This window comes from Corvus kubaryi, unplaced genomic scaffold (genome assembly GCF_017639235.1).
Source record: "Corvus kubaryi isolate FWS band 111438036 unplaced genomic scaffold, C.kubaryi_AGA036_p1.0 74, whole genome shotgun sequence".
Taxonomy (NCBI): domain Eukaryota; kingdom Metazoa; phylum Chordata; class Aves; order Passeriformes; family Corvidae; genus Corvus; species Corvus kubaryi.
In genome coordinates, this window is record NW_024582061.1 from 7,744,347 (window position 1) to 7,764,635 (window position 20,289).

Genomic DNA, 20,289 nt, shown 5'->3' on the forward strand with positions numbered 1-20,289 from the left:
AAGCCAGCCAGCAAACACCACACCTTCTTGCTCTCAAGTCCAATGCCCCTGGAGAAAGTAGGCAAGACGAAGTAAAGAAGAGTGACCAGGGACCAGCTGGTGGCCTTTAAAAGATGACAGCCCCTTGTTCCACACACCTTCCTCTGAGCTTGGGGCTTCCTTCCTTCTTGAAGTGAAAGAGAGCAGAAGGAACAAGGACACCTCCTATGGAAGCAGTGAGGAAAAGTCACCTTCTCTCTCTAGGCATGTAATGTGCACAGGATGCAGCTGCAGGTGCCAACAGATCAGTGAACACTGAAACTCATTAAAACTGATTTCTAGTAGAGTTGGGTCTTGGTGCCAGCTGGTTCTTGAACCTGACTGATAGCAAACCTGAAGTACAGAGTCTCCCTCTGTTTCATCCAGAGACCACCCATCACTGAGGCCCCTTGGCTGAGGAGCAGATCCCTGGTCTCTGACATGGCACTGAAGTCAACCAAACCTTGAACAGGGCAGCTCTCACCACTGTCCTTGGGGGGTTCTGCTGTTTAACAAGTGAGCTCCCACTGCAATGGATGCAGGCATTACCTGGGTGCCTTTCCTCTACCCAAGACCACTTCCACCAGGTTCATAGCAACTCCTTCCCTCCGAGCCTGCCACCCTTCCATCAGACACACAAACATTTACCATCAGCTCTCCCTTTACCAAGACCTTGCTTGCAACTGTGGTTTAGCTGAAAGATTCTGTGCTCAGATGCCACTCACCCATGTGTGTACCTGGCACTGAGCAGGGACAGGGTGGCTGTGGCACAAATGTGCTGGGATGTTTGGGAACACAAGGGAGGGGGAATGGGGCCCACATAAGCACTTGGGTTTGCTCGCGAGCTGGGAGGTGGGACACAGCAGGGGCGGGGGAAAAGAGCTGTGCCCCCAAGGTATGTCCCTGCACTATAAAAATTACTTCAGCTGGATCCAGAGTCAAGGGAAAAAAGCAGCTTCCACCTCTGCTACTGACTCTGACAGCCTTGTCCAGGCAGGAGGACCCTGAGCAAAGGCAGAACCTGAGAATGAAGGTCCAGGCACTGACAGTCACCATGCTCCTCCTGGTGCTGCTGTGCTCAGCCCCAGCACCATCTGGGGTGCTGGGGAGCCAGGCCAGCAACCTGGAGAGGCAGGCAGGGGCTGGGGGCCCTGGAGAAGTCCCTTGGCCACCTGGAGATGGAGGGAACAAGGTGCCTGGGCAGGGCTCAGAGAGGAGCCATCCTCTGGCCAGTGCATGGAAAGTGATGAGAGAGGCACACCCCAGCTCCAGGTCCCCCAGCAAGGCCACGGCCAAAGCCCTCCTGGGCAGTGGGGAGCAGGTTCTCCCCGGCAAGCCCTGGGGGCTCCCACTGCAGCCCTCCCGCAGCAGGATCTCGAGGCTGAGCCACCACCTGAAGGACTACGGGAAGTTCAACAGTGACACGGTAAGCACAGCCTGTCCTTGGTCAGGAGGGAGAGGGTTTGTGGTGGGTGTTTGCAGGGTGAGCAGGGTGAGCAGAGGTACCAGTCAGGATCAGACAGGACTGAGGGCAGCAGGAGCAGGTGCTGAGCATGCCATGATCCCACAAACATCAGGTAGAAAAGGTGTTTTCAAGGCCATTCCTTGTAAGCTGCATGTAAATGTACCAGTCATAACATGGCCTCACAACACAGCGTGGCTTTCTCTGGGTGCTGAGAAGGGAGTTGGGCAGTGGCACCCCCAGAACCCCAGCTGGTACCTGGCAAGGCTTAGAGCAGAGCCGATGGCTGTGAGTGCAGGTGGTGAGCAGCTCAGGAGGAGGGTGCAGGTCTGGCTGCAGTTGTCCCCATGTGCTGCCCTCAGAGCTGCAGGGACAGTCCTGCTCGAGCTCCAGCCCCTGCAGTGTTCTCCAAAGCCTCGTGTTCACTCCCTGCAGTGCTAACAAAGCTCTCCGAGCTCTGCAATGGGGCACCATGCCCTCATGCCCCGATGGGCACAGCTCCTTTCAGCATTGCCCTGAGGGAGGCACAGCCTTTCTCTGCCCATGGGAAATCTCCTCCACGGGCTCAGCACAGCATCCCACAGAAAACCAACTTCTCCTTTATCAAACCCAAACTGCACTTTGGTGGCACACAAGTAGACCTTGCCTTAACCATGAAGTGCTGGGTGATCCTGCGCCAGGTGCCACTCAGCAAAAGAGCAGAGGCACTTGAAGGGTGTGTGTTGTGGCTGTGGGGGACAGCTTAGTGTGCTTTCAGCCAAAACCAGTAATGAACTGCCCCTGGAAGTGCTTCCTTGGGCCCCAGCTTCTCCAGCTCCTTGCATGAAGCTGCTGCTCTAGACCCTGGTGAGCTGCTTGTCCTGCTACTGCAGAGTGATGATGCAGCTGTGACTGGGCTGCTCCCAGGCTGGGCATGGCTGCCACGGGCATTGCAGCCACCACTTTCCCTCTCACTGCAGCACTCCTGCCACAGCATCCAGTCCCGGCCCTGCCAGAAGCCCTCTGACTGTGGTGGCTGCCTGGGGCTCTACACCTGCAAGCTGCCTGCTGGCACCTGCAGCCTGAAATCCATCTCCAGGCAGAGAGGTAAGTTCTAAGTCCCTTGGCAACTGGCCCCAGGGATCCCCACATGCAGCAAAGTGCAAGCACATGCCTTTGGCTGCACTACTCCAATCCCAAGTCTGACTGCCCCGTGCAGGGCTGGGTCTGGTCTCTTGACTGCCCAGGGCTATCTGTCTGTCCTGCCAGCAGTAGCTACAGAATGAACAACTGTGTGCTGGATGGGACATTCCAAAACGTTTCTGTGAGGGCTGGGATTTGACAGGTGGCCTGAGCTATTGCAGGACACCAACAGCCTGTGCTGGAAAACCAAGGAGGGGTACAGGGCTTGGGATTTTGCCAGTAGCTTGGGAGTCAGCAAGTGCAGTCCTGCACATCATGGGCCCTGCAGAGCTGCTTGCATTGGTGTGTGAGAACTGCTTAATTAGGCAGGAACTGTCAGGGAGCAGAGATCACACCTTTTAATGTTTAACCAGTGTCCTGGTTCTCCAGTAGCCTTTGGTAACTCCATACTGTCCCCACATTGGCCTCCTGCCTCAGCATGTTTGCCTACACCCACATGCACATGGTCATGGAATAGAAACCTCATCCAAGGCTACTATACACAGAGACCCAGCCCTGGTGCAGGAAACCACTGGTTGTGGCATGTACAGTAGGCAAGTTTAATGCTTTGGGGGTGCACAGTATAGTGTGTGTGTGTATAGCATATAGAGCATCCCCAGTGTATGGCTCTGTTCAGTCTTCTCCGGTCACCTGCTGCTGGCAGCCTCCGTAGGAGGACACACAGACCCAGCACAGATGATCTTATGGCTTTTCTTTACAGGTGGCTTCCTCCAAAGCATACAGAGACCTTAGATGGGGAGTCAAGCTCATTTTGGTGCAGCACAGGTCAAAATAAAGCTGAAGAGGTTGTCCTGCAGCTGGAGATCAACACTTCCTGTCCAAGTTTGATTTTAAATCCTTAATGACACAGTTGTAAATGTTTCTTTCATTGTACTTCTCATGCTGCTGCTTTTTAACACCCCCTTTGGATTTTGTACACTGTGTAGGCTTGATTCCCACCTTCCTGAGAGTGGCCAATAAAAGCACTGAGTGGTCATGGAGCCCTGTGCTGCCAGAACCCCCTTGGAGCTCCCCAGTGAGACAAACAGGGCTGTTTCACAATAATTTGAGCCATTAGGATATTGTAGTAAAAGCTGCCAGTATCTCAGCATGCTCACACACAAACTCAAGCTGAGCTGAGCATTGGGCAGCCTGGGATCCCTCCCTGCTCCTTACCACTGCTCCTGCCAAGGAAGGCCAAGTCCCATGCTGTTGAAAACATCACTTAAGGAGAGGAATGTGGAGTCCCCAGGAACAGGCTTGGCACTGTGGGACCATGTAGGAGACCTGCTTCTGAAGGCTGGAGCTGAGCCACAGATCAGCTTTATTTAGCACCCCACAGAGCTTTGCAGGCATCCTGGCCACCTTTACACGTGTGGGGGTGCACCTCAGCTTTGCAAAGCCTCATAATGCTTTCATTAAAAACTCCTTCTAAAAAGAGAACCAAAGGACAGCATTTGATTCACCTCAAACCCCACTGCGGTTCCCTTCAGTGAGCCACCACCAGCTCCTGTGACTGTGAATGGTACCAATTTTGTTCAGCACACCCGAGGGACAGCCCCCACACCCTCCACCTGGTCACCCCTGCGGGAGCCTGACCTGGGTGGGGGCAGGGAGTAAATGCTGCTGGCTTCTCTGAGCCCCTCTGTTGCTGCTTCCTCTGTCCCTGCACAGAAGTTGGGGGGCACAGAGCTGCAGGTGCTGCTTGCCTGCCTCCTGCCTGGTGTGGCACCATGGCTCTCCAGCATTTACTGTGCTCACCACAGAACCTCAGAGAGGCTGAGGAGGCAAGGGACGCATGGAGGTCACCTGAGCCATGCACCTGCTCAAGCAGGGCTACCCAGAGCCATTTGCCCAACCTACCTGGTCCCCAGAGAGTAGCACATGTCACCATCTGCCCCAGTGCTCACCCCTCCACCCACGCAGATACGTGCTCCTGCCACCACCCATCACAGCTCACTTCCTCTGTCCTCAAACACCACACAGGAAGAGGGGGCTGCTGTAGGAAACTCTGGAAATGCAGTTTTCAAGAGAGTCACAGAGCAGCACTGGACCCACTTCCTCTGCTCCAGTGTGGAATGGAGGTTAGGTCCTCTGAACCCCACTGCTAGTCAGAAAGGTCCTCTCACCTGGCAAAGCCCACAGACCACAGGAGCATGGGGATCATTTTCAAAACCTGAGTCCTGTGCAACTCAGTGTAGCACAGCTGCAGCAAAGGTACCTCTATGCAGCTTTCACCCTGCAACCCCATGGCAGCTGGGAAAGAGACTGTCCTCCAAAGAACAGACTCAAGGATGCTCCAGGTGCTCTTGACCCTGCCCTCACAAGCAGTGCAAGTGTAACAGCTTTTATGACAGCTGCAAAAAAGCCCTCACCCTGCCTCAACCTCCACTCGACTTCCCTGACACCTCCTCACCGAAGGAGGTCACCACAGACAGAGGAGAGGCGAGCAGGAGGCCCTACCTCCTCCCCAGCCAGGAGCACAGAAGGCAGCAGCAGACACTCTGGCCTTGCCTGTTTCCTGCTCTGTTGCCCAGCAGCAACACCCATGAGAGGAGAGAGAGAGGCCATCTGACCTTCGGAAAGCAGGTCTCCCAGACAAGATCCTGCAGGTGAGCTCCAGCTTGGGCTCCCCCAGCAAGCAGCCAGGTGAGGGAACAAGGCCACCCAGCCTCTGTGACTCACAGGGAAGCTGAGGGCCTGGCCAAGTCATGGGTCCAGCTGCTTGATGTCCTCTCTGGCTCATGCTTGGTGCTAGGTGGGATGGTGGGAAGACACAGCTCATCCCTTTCCACAAAAACAACATGGATCCACGTGTCTTTTACACAACTCGCTTTTAATTACGCTGCATGAGGAAAGGCCTCTCCTCGTGCCAAGACTCCCTGGTACAGCCACCCAGGAGCTGGCTGGCCCATCAAGTCCTCAGTAGGTTTAGTGGTTCCCCCTCACCCTTTTCTCTTGCTTGGATGCCCTCCTGGTCAGTTCACATCATCCCTGAAGCCCTCAGTGTCCTTGCTTTGCAGAGACCTACTTTCATACATCTCTGTTGTTCCCCTCCACGCCTGAGCTCTGCCTTTGCTCAGTCCCATGAGAGTCCCGCTTCGGCCTCCTGCAGCACCAGGCAGAGGGGAGGCAGGCCAAGACTCATTGGTTAATAATTGTTCTAACCCCAATATAAATAGAAAAATACAACCAAATAAAGAATTGACTAGCTAAGAGATCCAATCCGCCGGGATGCCTGCAACGTGCTAGTGCAGAGTTCAGAGAGAGTGCTTGGTCCAGTGCTTGCTACTGTAGACATCCAGAAACGTGTCCCGGCAGCCCCGCAGCCATCCCATCTTCCTGCAGCACCACAGGTCTGTGCAGCGCGTCCCAGCCGTGGCCAGCGTGCCCAAGGCTGCTGGCTCCTGGGAGCAGGCTGAGTGGGAATGGTTGGTAAGTCCAATCTATTGCTGCTAAATGGTAAAGCCATTCTCTTCTGTGGAACGAGGATGTGCTTCGCTCTTACTTTTTGTGGAGGAATTTCATTTTGCTGCCTGTACAGACAGAGAAAAGCAAATGGACTCCCCACAGCGATAGGCAAAACAAGTGTCATTTCCCACCACCTCTGGCCTAGGCAGTGAACTGGCCCTGCTGCCATCCCTGGCTCCTTGTCCACAGGCAACTGCTCTGCAAAGGTGGAAGCAGGGGCCTGCAGAGCTCTGCCCATTCCCTGGGAGCAGCGCTGCAAGCTGGGACCTTGTGAGCCCCCAGGCACACCCTCCAGAGCCCATTTGCCCAGCAGTGCTGGAAGGTGCACTAAGCTCACCTGGCCAGAGCATGTGTGGGCAGGGCACACCAGCCCCTCAGGCACTGCTGCTCTTAAATGGCCAAGAACAGAAAAGAGAGCCAGGGATGTGATCTAAACACCTGAGCAAACTCAGCCACAGTGTCCAATAACTTATCCAAGGACTTCTAACCCCAGTCTGGAGCTCTTGTCTAGTTCCCCTTACAGTGGAAAATAGATTCAATCTTAGAATACTCCTGGGCAATTCCCACTGCTGATCCCTAGGGGCAAATGTGAAGGCAATGAAAACTGTGTCAAGCCCCCCATCAGGACCTGCAACCACCATCCCCAAGTCACTGGTTGCTCCATTGCCTCCTCAGATCCACCTGTCTGCTTTAGAAGACATGGATACAGTTCATGGCCCAATCTTTGGTTCTCCACCAGCCTCCAGACAGTGACTGACCAGGGCCAGAGCCAACAACGTGCCAGCACAGGGATACATGGCACTGGATGCCACACATCGTCACTAGCCCTGTCACCCTTGGGCAGCTTCTGTGCTGCCCAGCCTGAAGGCAACAAGAAGCCCAGCCCTCCTGAGAAGCCAAGGGTTTTGCTGGTTCTTTACCTAGGCCTTTCAGGAACCTATTGACTCCACTCTGCTCCCCACTGGGAAGTGTTTCCAGGTATTCCTGAGCCCGTACCTCGAACAGACCTGCAGAAAGAAAGAAGTCAACAGCTTCTATTTTGTGTCTCTATAAATCCAAGTAAGAATGCCCACCTGAAAGTGTACTGTCCCAGCTTACCCACACATTATTGCACAGGAGAGGGAACAACTCACCCCACCTCCTCCATCAGCTGAGCCCAGATCTGGCACAGAAGCTTTGGTCTGCCCCCTCCCTGAGCTGCTGTACCTTGCTCAGGGTACAGAATGTACCTCCCTTCATTCTGCTATGAACACAGCTAAGTCCACGGAGTGACATCATCTGAGGAATCATCATGCAGAATTTACCTCTTTTACTCAGCCGCCTATTCAAGCATCCCCTGCTTATTAATGCTTGGGAGGAAGCTGCTAAGCCAGCACTGAGCAGCAGCAGGGATAAGAAATTTCAGCTGCCAGTAGAGCCCTTGGGACTGTGGAGTAACAGGACTAAAACCACAGGAGCAGCTCTGGGAAGGAGATGAGCATCCAAGCTTTCTACTTGACAAAAGAACCATGACCAATCCAGCCCATTCTTCCTCTAGACACAAGAAGAGGACATGAGGGACTGCAAGAACAAATGTCATTCCACACTGGAATTCAGTGTAAAATGGAAGAGGTACACACGTGGAGGATACTGCAGGGGTGAAAGGCGCTGAAATCCCAATCCCAACAAGAAACCACCAGATTCCCTCCAGTGTTCCTGTACAGACACTGCAGCCTGCAGCCGTGGAACTGGGGATGGAGGTGGCGGCTGGGGAGCATCTCCGTGCTCTCGTAGGAGCAGCAGCAGTTTCCACCACAGCAGAGCCCAGTTGGAGCCCCTCACCTCTGACCCCCTGCTTCCGCAGCTCCCGCTCCTGAATGAAGCCCCCAAACATCTGTGTCTCCATGAAGACCTCCAGGAAGCGTCGGAGGCTCTTGGAAGAGACAGATTTGCGGAAAGCCTCACGCTGCAGGGTCCGCTCCTCTCGCTCCGTGGGGGTCAGGAAGAGGGAATAGTGGCCCACAATCTCCACAAAGAAACGGACAAAGGCCTCGGACACCACCTCGTTCAAAGGGCTGGTTTCTAAGGAAAAAATAAAGAAGCAGTGGTGAGGACAGTGCTGTAAGGATGTGCTAGGAAAATCCCTGGGTAAAAATTCCCTGGCTTTTTTCAGATCCAGCCCGAGCAGAAAAAGCTGCTCAAGAGAGACAGCCTCCTAGGAAGTGCTTGCCATGGGAGTAGACCAAATTGCTACTACTTTGAAAGATATCAAGCTTTGTTTTGGTGCTCACTTCTCTCTAGTGGGATGGGGGAGAGAATCAGAAGAGCAAAAGTGAGAAAACTTATGGGCTAAGATAAAGAGAGTTTAATGGATGAATCTAAAACTGTGCATGCAAGCAAAGCAAAATAATTGATTTATTCAGCAGTTCCCATGGGCAGGCAGGTGTTCAGCCCTCCCCAGGAAAGCAGGGCTCCAGTACACGTGCCTTGGGAAGACAAAATGCCCTATTTCCAAATGTTCCCCCTACTTCCTCCTCCTTCCTGCAGCTTTCTATGCTGAGCATGACTCCATGTGGAACATCCCTTTGGTCATCTGGGGTCAGCTGTCCTGGCTGTCTCCTCCCCACTCCTTGTGCACCCTCAGCCCACTAACTGGTGGGGTGGGATAAGAGGCAGAAAGGTGTTGGCTCAGCGCAAGCTCTGCTCAGCAACAGCTAAAACATCCCTGTATTATCAACACCATTTCCAGCACAAATCCAAAACACAGCCCCAAACCAGCTGCTATGGAGAAAATGAACTCTGTCCAAGCCAAAACCAGCACACTCTCCGGGCTCCTCTGCACCAAGGAGATGCCCATACTGTCCCCCTAAGAGGGCTGTCTCAGCCCATGAGCCACATGGCCATCGCCGAGTCTGCAGCTCTGCAGGTGATTGTCCCCTGGAGGGGCCTGCATCACTCATGGCAGAGAGAAGCCTAAGAAACCCCTCTGAAAAGGAGTACAGGTGTTCCCTGGAATTGTAAGGGAAGGACAGAGCTGGGAAGGGATAAGTACTGTTGCTCTTCACACAGAGAACTGCCCCCTGTGTGATGGAATATTTCATATAACTTAACCAAAATCCTGATCTGCCTCCAACACCTGTGGTGTTAAATTCAATACAAGTCTAGTTCTCCTCTAAGAAGTGACAGACAAAAAATGGGCAGGAAAAGACATGGTTTTAAGCTGAAAGGCACTGTGCTTTACCCTGCTTGCCATTGACAGGGCCCTCCTCCTTGTCGCTCGCCAGCTCATTCCTCTGCTCCAAAATGTGTTCTAGGGCGGCCTGCAGCTTGCGGGGCAGGATGGAGTCCTCATCTTCCATCTGTAAGACAGAGCCGACTCCTCAGGAACTGGGGCTGGGACAAAACCTTCTCCTACCCTGTCCCCAGCACAGCAGGGGGAGTACTAGAAATGAACCGTGAGGAGAGGGAGAAGGCATAATATGCTTGGCACATTCCCAGCACCACCCAGAGCAGTACTATCAAGAAGCACAAGAGGAAGGAGAAAGGGGGTATCTTTTTCTAAATATTCCCCTGTTCTGGAGGAATTTTAGATGCCTCACCCGAGAGGCTACTGGGCAGGGCTCACCCATGGCCCCACCATCCGCCCACGAGCACTGGCCGCGCCACAAAGAGGAGGTGTCTGAACAATGCTGGCACATGGCCAGGTGAACAGAGCCCCTGCTCAGGCACCGATCCTCTTATGCAGGCATAAGGAGTTCCCAGGCAGCAACGGAGCCAAGGAACTGCCAGTGACTGTGCAGAGCTCCTACCAGCCCTGGCTGAGTCGGCTGATTTAGCTTAAACCTCCAGAGGAGAGGTGCAAGGTAAAGCATTACCCCAGAGCTAAGGCAGCTGGCAGGCGAGGACTGGGGGAGGGCTTGGCCTTCACCCACACGCTGCTCCCTGCAGCAGGAGGAGCACTCATCCCATCTTAGTCATGGGGCTGAGGCACGGCAGAGAGCGATGCTGCCAGCACTGCTCAGTGATCTGCCAAAGAGCTCTGGGAAAATGAGCTTCCTGGGCCAGGAGTATGTTTGCTCATTTATCCTCTTCCCCTCCTCCTCCCCTTCTCACTCATCCTCTCCACAACAAAGGGAAGGGAAAATCAGCAGACAATGCTGCCTACAGAGCAACAGACAGTTCCCATGTACCACCTTCCTGTTTCTGACCCATCCATCCAGTGCAAGGACCGGAGTGAGGAACCACAAGCTCCTGAGGCAGTAAGGATTTAAAAAAATCATTAAGGCTCCCTTCCCACTCAGGGCAGAGGATGTGATGGGAGATGGACTGACGGATGCAGGCTGGAAGAGCTCCCACTGCTTCCCAGCAGACAGTGCTGAGCCAAGGCCTTCCAGCTCTGTCCTCTGCCTTACAGGATAACACAAGGATCCACAGGGCTCAAGTGCCACCATTTCTTCTCTTACAATAATTAAACAAGAAAGAGGTAATTCCCAATGATTTATTCCTCAAGAGCTGTGGTTTGGGACGCTGATGTTACATATATACACAGCAACCCCTATAACACTGCCAACCACAAGTCCTGCCTCGGTTTTTGAGTGGGGAGAAAGTGATCCATCCAGCCAGGCAGGTCAGCAAACACAGGTGGAGGTAAGTTATGTAGGAAAAAGGGGAGAAAAGGGTATGAAATAGCTCTGCTCACCTGTCTCAGAAACCGGTTATTTACAAGGTCAACAACGAGGACCTAAGAATGAAAGAGCAAGAAATAAAACGGGAAGTAATTATTTCCATCATCAGAGTTTATCTTAATCTGTAACTGCTCTGGAGGAAACACTTCAGCCTTGTCCCTGCTCCTCCTACCCACCACTGCTGCTGGAGGAGGAACCCAACATGACCCAGGAGCAGAGTCCTTGTTGTGGCTTTCTGGGATATCACCACAGCACAGCTTGGACAACAGGAGGCTGTGCTCCAGGCCCAGCCCACCGCTCCTCACCGCACAGCGGGGTCAGAGCTTCAGCCTTTCTCCCTGTGTGCAGCACCACTTTCTCCTGGGTGGCAGGGAGGGAAATCCCTCCCTCACCACGTTCAGCCTTGCTGTGCTCACCCTTGTGCACCAGGAATCCAATTCTTAGTTATTTATTGCTATCACGAGGCACCTGTGTTAACCCGAGGGGCAGCTATCCTGGCCAGGCTGTAGCAATCACGCTTTAAGACTGACAGGCTTTGCACATGGCCCCTAGACAGCACTATGCAGAAACCAGCACAAACTTTAATAAAACCATCTCCTATGGGCAGCAGCCCCACAGTGGGGGATTTCAGCCCCCTGCCTTCCCAAGCTGTGGCCATGGCAGAACACAGACCTTTGTCTCCCCGGGGGAATGTCTGCCTCTGCCCTTACCCCACGCTCACGGCAGCCAGAGGACGAGAGCTCTGCTCCCTGGCACTGCCAGCTGCCAGGGCAGGCTCTGAGAGCAGCCTTTCTGGAACAGAAGACAGCTCAGCCCATGGGAAGCACCCTCAAGTAAGGCCATGGTGTGGATGCAGAGCTCACCTCCTCCACTGGCAGCTCCTTCAGGCGGGGCAGGGAGCTGGAGAGCAGGCCGATGAGGAAGGGGGTGGGCGAGCACACGATGTCAATCATGGAAGGCGGCAGCACAGGGATGTAGGTGTGCTGCCAGGTGAAGGGGTACAGGAGGGCCACCGTGGCGTGGCAACACTTGGAGAGAGTGCTGGAAGACAAAACACAACCAAGGACAACGGCTGGTCAGTCAGGGAATGAGGGGTGCTTCCTAGAAATCAACTGTTCCCCGATTGATCTCCCTAATTACTAGGGGCTTCCCCACATTTCTCACCACATTTTTCAGCTTCAGAAGCAATGACTTCTGAAAGATGACCCCAGTCCACACCCATATGACAAGAGATGGGTCCCACAGAATCAGAGATCTGCTGCTCCAGTGTTCTCATGGAAAATATCATACAAACACGGCATCTTCTATGCCACTGCCTTTCCTTGGAGAAATGAGTTTATTCTCCCACAGCTCTCTGGTAGGAGTCAGGCAGGATATCCAGTTAGCCATGGCAGAGCTTGCCACAGGGCATCAGTTATTCATCTATTCTGGGTCTGGAAGCATTTTTATGTGTCAAGGGAGGGGGAAGGCTTGCTGCTATAAACCCTGTGTGTATAACATCATTTTGTTTTACCAGTATCCACTAAAGGAGGGGAGCTAGAGGAGGGCATCTGGTGCAGCATGGAGGAGTCATGTAGATTTATTGCTGATTTGAGAGGGAAGGGGTTTGATGGGTGTGGACTTGAGCTTGCTCTGAAAGTGAAGCCTGCTTTCCCTCCCCTCCCCACTCCAGTTAAGTTTGGTGGAAGTGCATCCTTGTGCTGAATCACTAGGGCACGCTGAGCAGAGTGGCAGGGCTGGGGGACAACTGGCTGGCTTCCATCACGTAAACTCAGTTTAGCAGAACAAAACCGTAGTTGCTGGGACACCAGTGTGACAGTACAAAGTAATCAGGCAGCAAACATTGGTAAACACATGACACTTTTTGGAGATAAGGAGATCCCAGGGGAGAGGCTGGAATCTGCTTAACCTGAAAATTTTATCTGGGACTGCAACAGGTGGGGAACTGGCACTTGGGAAAGATGCCTGGGAGGTGTCTGAGAAAGTCTCTTCACAAAATGGGGACAGTTCTCTCTCCCTTCGCTCCCAGAGGGTTGTCTTTTGTTAAGGGGATACTCTGTAAAAACAGAGGAAGAGCCTTCAAAGGCTGTGTAACAGACTGGTAGCTTTAAGCCTTTAAATGGGAAAAAACTTTCAGTTCCACATCCTTGTTTGGGAAGGTTTGAGTATACCCCCCTCCCTTGTCTGCATTCATTCCTCCAGGCTGCCTCTCTGTTGCTGCTCTCCAGCTGTGCCTGCCACCATCAGCAAGCCCACACCTTGCTGTGTCTATCACAAATGCAAGGTAGATAATGAATCTGAGAGAAGCAAAATTAAAATAATGAGAAAACACAGACCTAGCAAGAAACAGAAACACTGAGAAAAAAAACAACCCCAGAAAAAAAGTGGGAATAATATCAAAGTAGATGATTGTTGTTGTACCTTTCATACAAGCTAATCTTGAAAGGAACTGCAACAAAAGCGAATGTGTCATCTTAGAAGTGCACTCCAAGCTAATGAGATCCTTTAAAACCATCTCCTTCAAAGCTGTGCTACTCATACATTTCAGGTCATGTTAGCAGATAGAAAAGCAGGAGCTTCTCTTCCTCTCCATTACTGCAGAGCGTACTTTCCACTCCTCGATTTCTGACTGATAATAGCCCTGGTAATAGCAGCAGCAGCATAGCGAAAGCTGAAAGAACTGCACCTTTCATCACTTGTGCACAGCAGTGGGGCATTACCACCACCCACTGGTCCTCTTCTGTGAGGAGAGGGTGAATGTGGAAGTGTTAGAAGTTTTACAGTTGTCACAAATCCTCTATTTTGAAGGTGTATCCAAATTTTCTGCCTCAACGTGGGACCTGAATTTACAGACAGCATGTGAAAACCAGTGGAAAACATCTGAGTCCAGGTAGCTCCACAGAGGAACAGTGAGCAGCTGAAGTACGTGGTTATTTATGGCATGGTGAGATATTATGGCAAGCTGTTTCCTACTATATTTATGGTGGCTTGTTCTTCCCTCAGCCCAGCTCTCGAGTCCCAGCGAGTACACATGGTACGTGAGAGATTGAGTGGGAGGAAAGATGGCTGAGCTCCAGTGAGTGGAAGTCAAAGACAGAGCTGTGTTAAGTCTGAAATTGTACACACCAGGCAGTGGGAAGTAAAGATAACTTCCCCTTCCACCCCTCCATCTGTGGATGACTCATCGCCTCCAGGGTGAAACCCAGTGATCTCTGCTCCCCAACATTTCTCACTGTGGAAGACCTTTGCAGGGAACAATACTGGTAGGGTTGGGGTCTTTGAGCCTCCTTTCTAGGCAGAGCAGTTCAGGGATGGACACAGAGGAGGTATCACTGAGGTAACTTTTTCACATGTCAGACTTGCTCTGCAGGTAGTCTCAGGGAGCTGCAGGTTGCCAGGAGCCCAGGAGAACCGTGGCCTTCTGGAGTGACTCAAGCCTTAAGCTCTCTCTTTCTCTTGCAATTGGCACTGCAACAAGCACTAAGGGACTGCTGATTCACACCAGGCTGCTGAGCCTTGCATAAGAATCCAGCATGCTAAATCCCATTTATGCCACCTGTGTGACTATGGCGCTCTTCAGCCAGCAGCCACATGACTGCAGTGTGCTCTGGAAGTGTCATGCACTACCCTCAGGCCACACAAGTTCAGTCCAGCTGTTCAAAGGGGACACGGACACCACATTTTAAGGCTTTTGGTTTCATCAGTAATCTTTAAAGTACTGCAGGTCTTTGAAGAACACTTTCAAGATGCTGAATGCATTTTCACAGGTTCATTCGGCCTTCTGCAGGGAACATGGTTGAGCTGCATGTTGCTCACAGCTGAGACTGAGATGTCAATAGTACAGAGGCTGAAAAGTACTGAGGTACACAAAGAACCCTCAGATCCCTCCCTAACGGGCTGATTTGGATTGAGACTTGAGATCTCTCTGGCTAAGCACCCCTTGGTCAGAACAATGATACTGCAGTCACCTCTGACATTTGTTTGCTTAAACAACAGGCCTTCCCACCACACAGCACCCTGTGCACAAACCTACCATACAGCACCCTAGGAAGCTGCTGCTTCTTGGTAGCCACAGGTGGGACACAGGTGGCCAATACAGAAACTGAACACCACAGCTGCAACTACATAGAAACCTTCCTCTCCTGGGAAAACTTGCTCCAAGACTAGCTTGACTTGCTCTAAAAGGCACCTTGACAAGTTGCAACAGCTTCTGCGGAGGGACACCTGCTGTTCAGCCTGGTTGCTTTCCACTCCAAAGACAAGCATGTGTGATAAAAAGCCCCCAAAGCTGAATCCCTTTTTGGGTTTAGGATACTGGATGATTCCTGAAAAACACCATCGAGTCAAACATCCTGCTGTAGTTTAATGCCAGGAAGTCCTGTGGTCCCTGCACTAACCAAACTGCTCAAAATATGCTGGCATTTGGCAACTTAAGACTGTTTGAATATGTATCTTTTAATTTTTTTTTTTTTAAAGCTCTGCTACAGTAGGATTCATTTTTACAAACACCTTCAGATTTCTGAGACTGTGTCACATCTGGATTTACTTATGATGGATTACAGATCTGGTTTACAACATTTAGCAGGCACAGGAGCTTCCAAGCACTGTCCAATGACTTCACACAGCACTGCTGCAAATCCCACCAGGAGGATGCCAAGTTCCACCAGCTCTGTGGGGACCCTCACTGACTCTCACCAACGTGGCAGGTTCATGTAGGTGAAGAAGTGAGCTTTAAGATGATCTGAAGAAACAACACTATTATCTGACATCCAAACTTCATCCTTGGGTTTCTTCTTCTCCTTAATCAGCAGGCAAAAAGGGAGAAACCTGCGAGGCTGAGATTTGCAGTCCCAGATTTGTTTTTGTAGCACATGGTAAAAGGTTCTTCGTGATGATTAATTACCTTTTGCTGGGGATGACCACATTTAAAGTGTCTACTCTAATTCTTTCAGATCTGCCTTTGATAACAATGACCACTTTGTGTTGTTGATACAGCTGTGGTTTCTGGCAGGGACAGAGGCAATTGCCTGAGTTGGTCAGATCCACAACAAGCTTTTGAGATCTGGAAAAAGGAAGCCTTGATTTTAAGCCTGTGCAAGTTTTTCTTTTTAAAAAGCCTTCTGAATCTCACAGATCTCCTGCTCAGGCCAGTAAAAACTGCCCAGCTCTAGGTACCTTGTGACATCAGGTGATTTTAGCTGAAAGACGCCTTCTAAAAGGCTGGTCAGCAGTGCCTGGAGCTGCATCCCAGGCAACATCCCTTGGAAACAAAAGCAGCTCTCATACTGCAGTGTCTAACCTGTGCCACGGTTTCCACTGCCCCAGGACTAAAGTTAACAGTGCAGGAATGAATAAAAGCTGGGGGAGACTACACAGACCAACACAGTTTCAACAAAGTCATTTTCCTGGGTTGTGAGGCAATGTATACCCCAGTATCCATAGTGACAGAGAAGAAAACCCACCCAAAACCTAATAAACCAAATTCTTTCCTTTTCCGCTGCCAAGCTGTGGATTGACAGGTATTTAAACACTCAATGCTCATTCTAAAGATGGAAAAGACAAAGTATTTCACTTGCTGTACACTTGTTAGATGCCTTTTTTGGCTCAGCTTGAAAACAGTTGAACTGCAGTTCATGCAGTATTTGGCAAGAGACCTTTCAGCTTTCTTTTCCCACAGAGTGATTTTATAGCAATTAAAAGATGTAAATAAATTGCACACATAATTTCTCTGTCACTCACACCCAGACACACCTTTACAAGGTATGGACAGATAGTTTTTGATAGTGCCCACATGAACAACCACAAAGATGAATGATAAACATAAGTTATTGTGCATCTTTCACCATGTCACCTGTACTCTTCCTGTTAATCCATCTCAGCTGGATTATTTCTAGCATTCCTAACCTCTGAGCAGTTTCCAACAGCTGCTTTTATAGGTTTTTTCCTTCTCTTAGCTATTTCCAAAAAGTGTTTATTTTCTGTCCTCTGAAATTGGCATTTTCCCTCCTAGAGTGAATACTACTTAATACTCATTGAGTTCTAGGTGTTCCTGTCCCAGGAAAAGTATAATTTGGACAGAAGATCCTGTATCTACAATAGTATCAGCTTTCAAAACATGGAATGTCCACCAATGAGAAGAAGACACTGTTCACCTTAGGAAAGGCTCACCAAGCCAGTCCATTCAAGTCACTGAACTGGATTAAAATACAGTAGTTACTTAATTTTGAAGGCGGTTTACTTTGTTTTCTGATTTTCACGCCTTTACAGTCCTTTGGGATCATTTCCAAGCTTTTGCTCCACAAAAATGAGCCAGAGAAACTTCATATTTTGTAAGAGGAAAAGACTCTCCTGAAATTGCTCAGAGCAAGGTCTTCTCAGAAACATCAAATATTCAAAGTCTCATAGAGAGCTGGCAAATCTACGGTAAATATTTGAATCTGAGCCCTGTGGTCTAACAGACCCTGGGTCTTTTAAACACAACAATTCCTTTTTCACAGGAAAAAAAAGCTGTTTATGATATATTTAGAGAGTCTAGAAACTATGATTCTATACCTCTCTCCCACTCTCTTTACATGCCTGTGCAGGTGGATTCATTCCTAAGGACCCCAGATAACCTGACAAAAGATACAGGGCTGGGAAAAGAACAGCAAAACCCATCGAGGTGCTTTGAATCAGAGCTATCACACCCCATGCTCAGAATACACAGTGTTGTGCTGTCATATAAAGGCGTGATAAGAAAAGATTTGGTAAATAAATGTTCATTCTAAAGTGATGCTTCAAACACCCCCCAAAAGTTCCCTGCCATTTCCTGATACCAGCCAGCTCTCATGTAGAGATTACAATGTCAATCTGTGTCCTTAACAAATTTTCTCAGAATGTAAAATCTATCCTACGGAGGAAGAGAAAAATATTTGAGAGCCTGTGATCATAGATTATGTCATAAATCACATATGTTACATAGAGACCTAGTGTTTGGATGAATTCTCTCACTTTTGATACAAGTCTAAATGCTCTGCATGAAATGTGTGGTTTAAGTATCCAGAATACTAAGTCTCTACACACATAATATATCAGTGATTATAAAGAGGCAAATTTTCCCCTTTCTGAACCAAGACAGCTGCCAAAATCTGCAAGCAGACAGTGCTACAAGCTTCTCTCTCCCCAGCCTTCCTATTGCTGTGATGAGACTGCCTGAGCTCTGCCCACAGAGAGCCCCGGATCCATGCAGAATGAATTTTTCCCCTTCATTTTCCTCTGGAAGGGGCCTCTCCATTCTTTGCCCCTGTGCTCAGTCCCAGAGCTGCAGGCTGCTGCCTGGAAGTTGTGAAAACAGACAGCTTAGGGGCATTGTACACTCCTGAAACCTGAGCGTGCTCCTAAGTGTCATTACTCATCCAGGCAGCTTTTCTTTCCCCAGCCTTGGCGAACTTTCCTCCCTGAATCCTCAAGTGCTTCAAGGGCTGGAGAGCTGCCAGCCCCAGCTGCACAAGATCTTAAAGAAACCTGGACCCATTTTTCATAATTTAGGGGAGCAAACAAATGCATTTTTAAAAGAGCGAGTTGAGCAGATTCAGAATAGAAGGGGGAAGTCCTCTGTCTCATTTCCCCTTGCCGCATCCTTTACTTTCATCCCCATAAGAAAAAAAGAAGTCTTCAGAAACCAATATGAAAATGCAAGCTGAAAATTTAAGAAGATTTTGTGACATCAGGGAAAAACTCAGAAGGGACAGTGATCTCTGCACAAGGCTTGAGCCTGGAATCCCAAGCACAGCTCAGCAGGGAACACTGCAACATCATGGAGCAAAAGGAGGGGGTTTGCTTCCTTAGCACCAGGGATCTGCTCTGAAATTGTCTGGAGGAAGTGGAACTTGGTTCTCCTTGGGGATGAGAAGCAGCACTTTTTGCAAGCTGCAAAACAAAATTATGGTTCATGGCCTAAGTTCCCCATTCCTGGGAAGAACAGCCCTATTCACGTCGTTACAAGGCTGGAAAAGGGCAGAGAAGGAAAAGAACAAAGCAGAGGCCTTCCCAGCCTCCCTCCCTCGCCAGTGCTTTCTTTAAGGAAATGCAAGAGGGTACCTGAGCTTGTCTGCGATAAAGATCACCCTCCTTTCCAGCAGCAAGGAGGCAAAGACTCTGCTCAGGTGCCGCACGCTGAGGGAGGTGAACAAGGACTCGAAATCAACGTGCTCCAGCCGGGAGTCAAGGGGCCGCCGCAGTTCGATGACCTGTTGGGGACAAAAAGAGCACAGGTGAGCTCTTGCTGCCCACCCAGAGTGTGCCAAGCAAGGACCCAGCAGGTATTTTCACAGCTAGCAGCCCTCACTGACTCCTGGTGAGCACCATGCAGCAGTAAGTCCTAAAGACAGTCTTTCCAAAGGCCTCCCATAAATCCTTCTTCCAGATGAAGACGATCCAGAGTCCACTCCAATAGGCACAGCATGAGATCAACCACAAGTTCTTCCCACTGAACTGAGGACAGGGAGCTCTTCATAAGGAGGAAAACTAGTTTGTGTCCAGCTAGGAGTGGTTTTCAGGCTTTCTGGTATTCAGGCAGCAGAATGTCACGGAGCCTTTCAAATCCACACTCTGACTTTTACAGTTGCGATTTATTTATTTTTTTACTGCAAGAATCTGGATGTCTAACCTCCTGACCATAAATTTTTTATATCAGTTACAGACAAGAGCAGCCTGTGGGTATTTTTCTTTGCTCATATCTACTTAAATAATGCCTGTCATAGCACCTTAGCACTTCATACTCCTTATCTTAGACAGATGCTTATCTAAATTGTTTTTGAAAGCCTCCAACACCAGACATTTCATAAATCCCACAAGAAAATTACTCTAGTTCTGAACTACCCTCACCAAGACCAACCCTGCAGCTGAAACATGTCAGTGGCAAATTACTTCAATTACTTGTTGTCTTACTCTCAGTATACACTCAGAGCAACTGGTCACATTCCTCTCCATAGGAAACTGCTTGTGTAGTGAAAGGTTATCACGTGTCTTCCTTTGTCCTTTGTTTTCTATATTAAGTAAACAATTTTCTCAAGCTTTGCCTGTATTTTCTAGACCACTTAGTAAGCAGAACTACCCATCTGGGGCTTTCTCTTAGTGGTTGCATGTTTTGGAAAATGATATTCTAAATAAAATTCCATCAGTACTGGAAAGCAGTCCCTTCACTTACTTTCACAACGAAGGATTTTGTCTAAATAATACCACACTGTTACTTTTGCTCACTTTACGGCCCACTATACCACCAGATCCTTCTCTGAGGTACTGCTGCTCACTCAGTTACTTTCATGTTGTATTAGACTACTCCTTTTTTCCTCCCAGCATTTTGCTCTTGTCTGTATTGATTTTCACACCAAACCTTCCATCTACAGAATCACAGAATTGTTTAGATTGGAAAAGACCTCTAAGATCATTGAGTCCAACCTTTGACTGATCAGCACCATGACAACTAGACCACAGTGCCACATCCTGGCATTTCTTGAAAACTTGAATGTGCTT

At 50.0% G+C, this 20,289-nt stretch overlaps 2 protein-coding genes across 3 annotated transcripts in view; one reads left to right on the forward strand and one right to left on the reverse strand.

Annotated features, from left to right (window-relative positions):
• The first annotated feature begins 20 nt into the window (after positions 1 to 20).
• On the forward strand, positions 21 to 3,910 carry LOC121675284. Its single transcript, XM_042050580.1, has 3 exons — positions 21 to 1,444; positions 2,440 to 2,566; positions 3,363 to 3,910. The coding sequence occupies exons 1-3, from the start codon at positions 746 to 748 to the stop codon at positions 3,392 to 3,394; spliced, it is 858 nt and encodes a 285-aa protein (XP_041906514.1). The 5' UTR covers positions 21 to 745; the 3' UTR covers positions 3,395 to 3,910.
• Positions 3,911 to 5,459: 1,549 nt separating this feature from the next.
• Positions 5,460 to 20,289, reverse strand: part of DENND2A (DENN domain containing 2A) — a 58,366-nt gene continuing 43,536 nt past the window's right edge. For both annotated transcript variants that reach the window (XM_042050568.1, XM_042050567.1), the window contains 7 exons: positions 18,856 to 19,004; positions 11,640 to 11,817; positions 10,791 to 10,832; positions 9,333 to 9,450; positions 7,934 to 8,173; positions 7,033 to 7,119; positions 5,460 to 6,177 (listed from right to left, as the gene is read on the reverse strand). In XM_042050568.1, the coding sequence (XP_041906502.1) occupies positions 6,146 to 6,177; positions 7,033 to 7,119; positions 7,934 to 8,173; positions 9,333 to 9,450; positions 10,791 to 10,832; positions 11,640 to 11,817; positions 18,856 to 19,004 (846 nt within the window). In that variant the 3' untranslated portion in view covers positions 5,460 to 6,145. The remainder of the gene's footprint in view (positions 6,178 to 7,032; positions 7,120 to 7,933; positions 8,174 to 9,332; positions 9,451 to 10,790; positions 10,833 to 11,639; positions 11,818 to 18,855; positions 19,005 to 20,289) is intronic.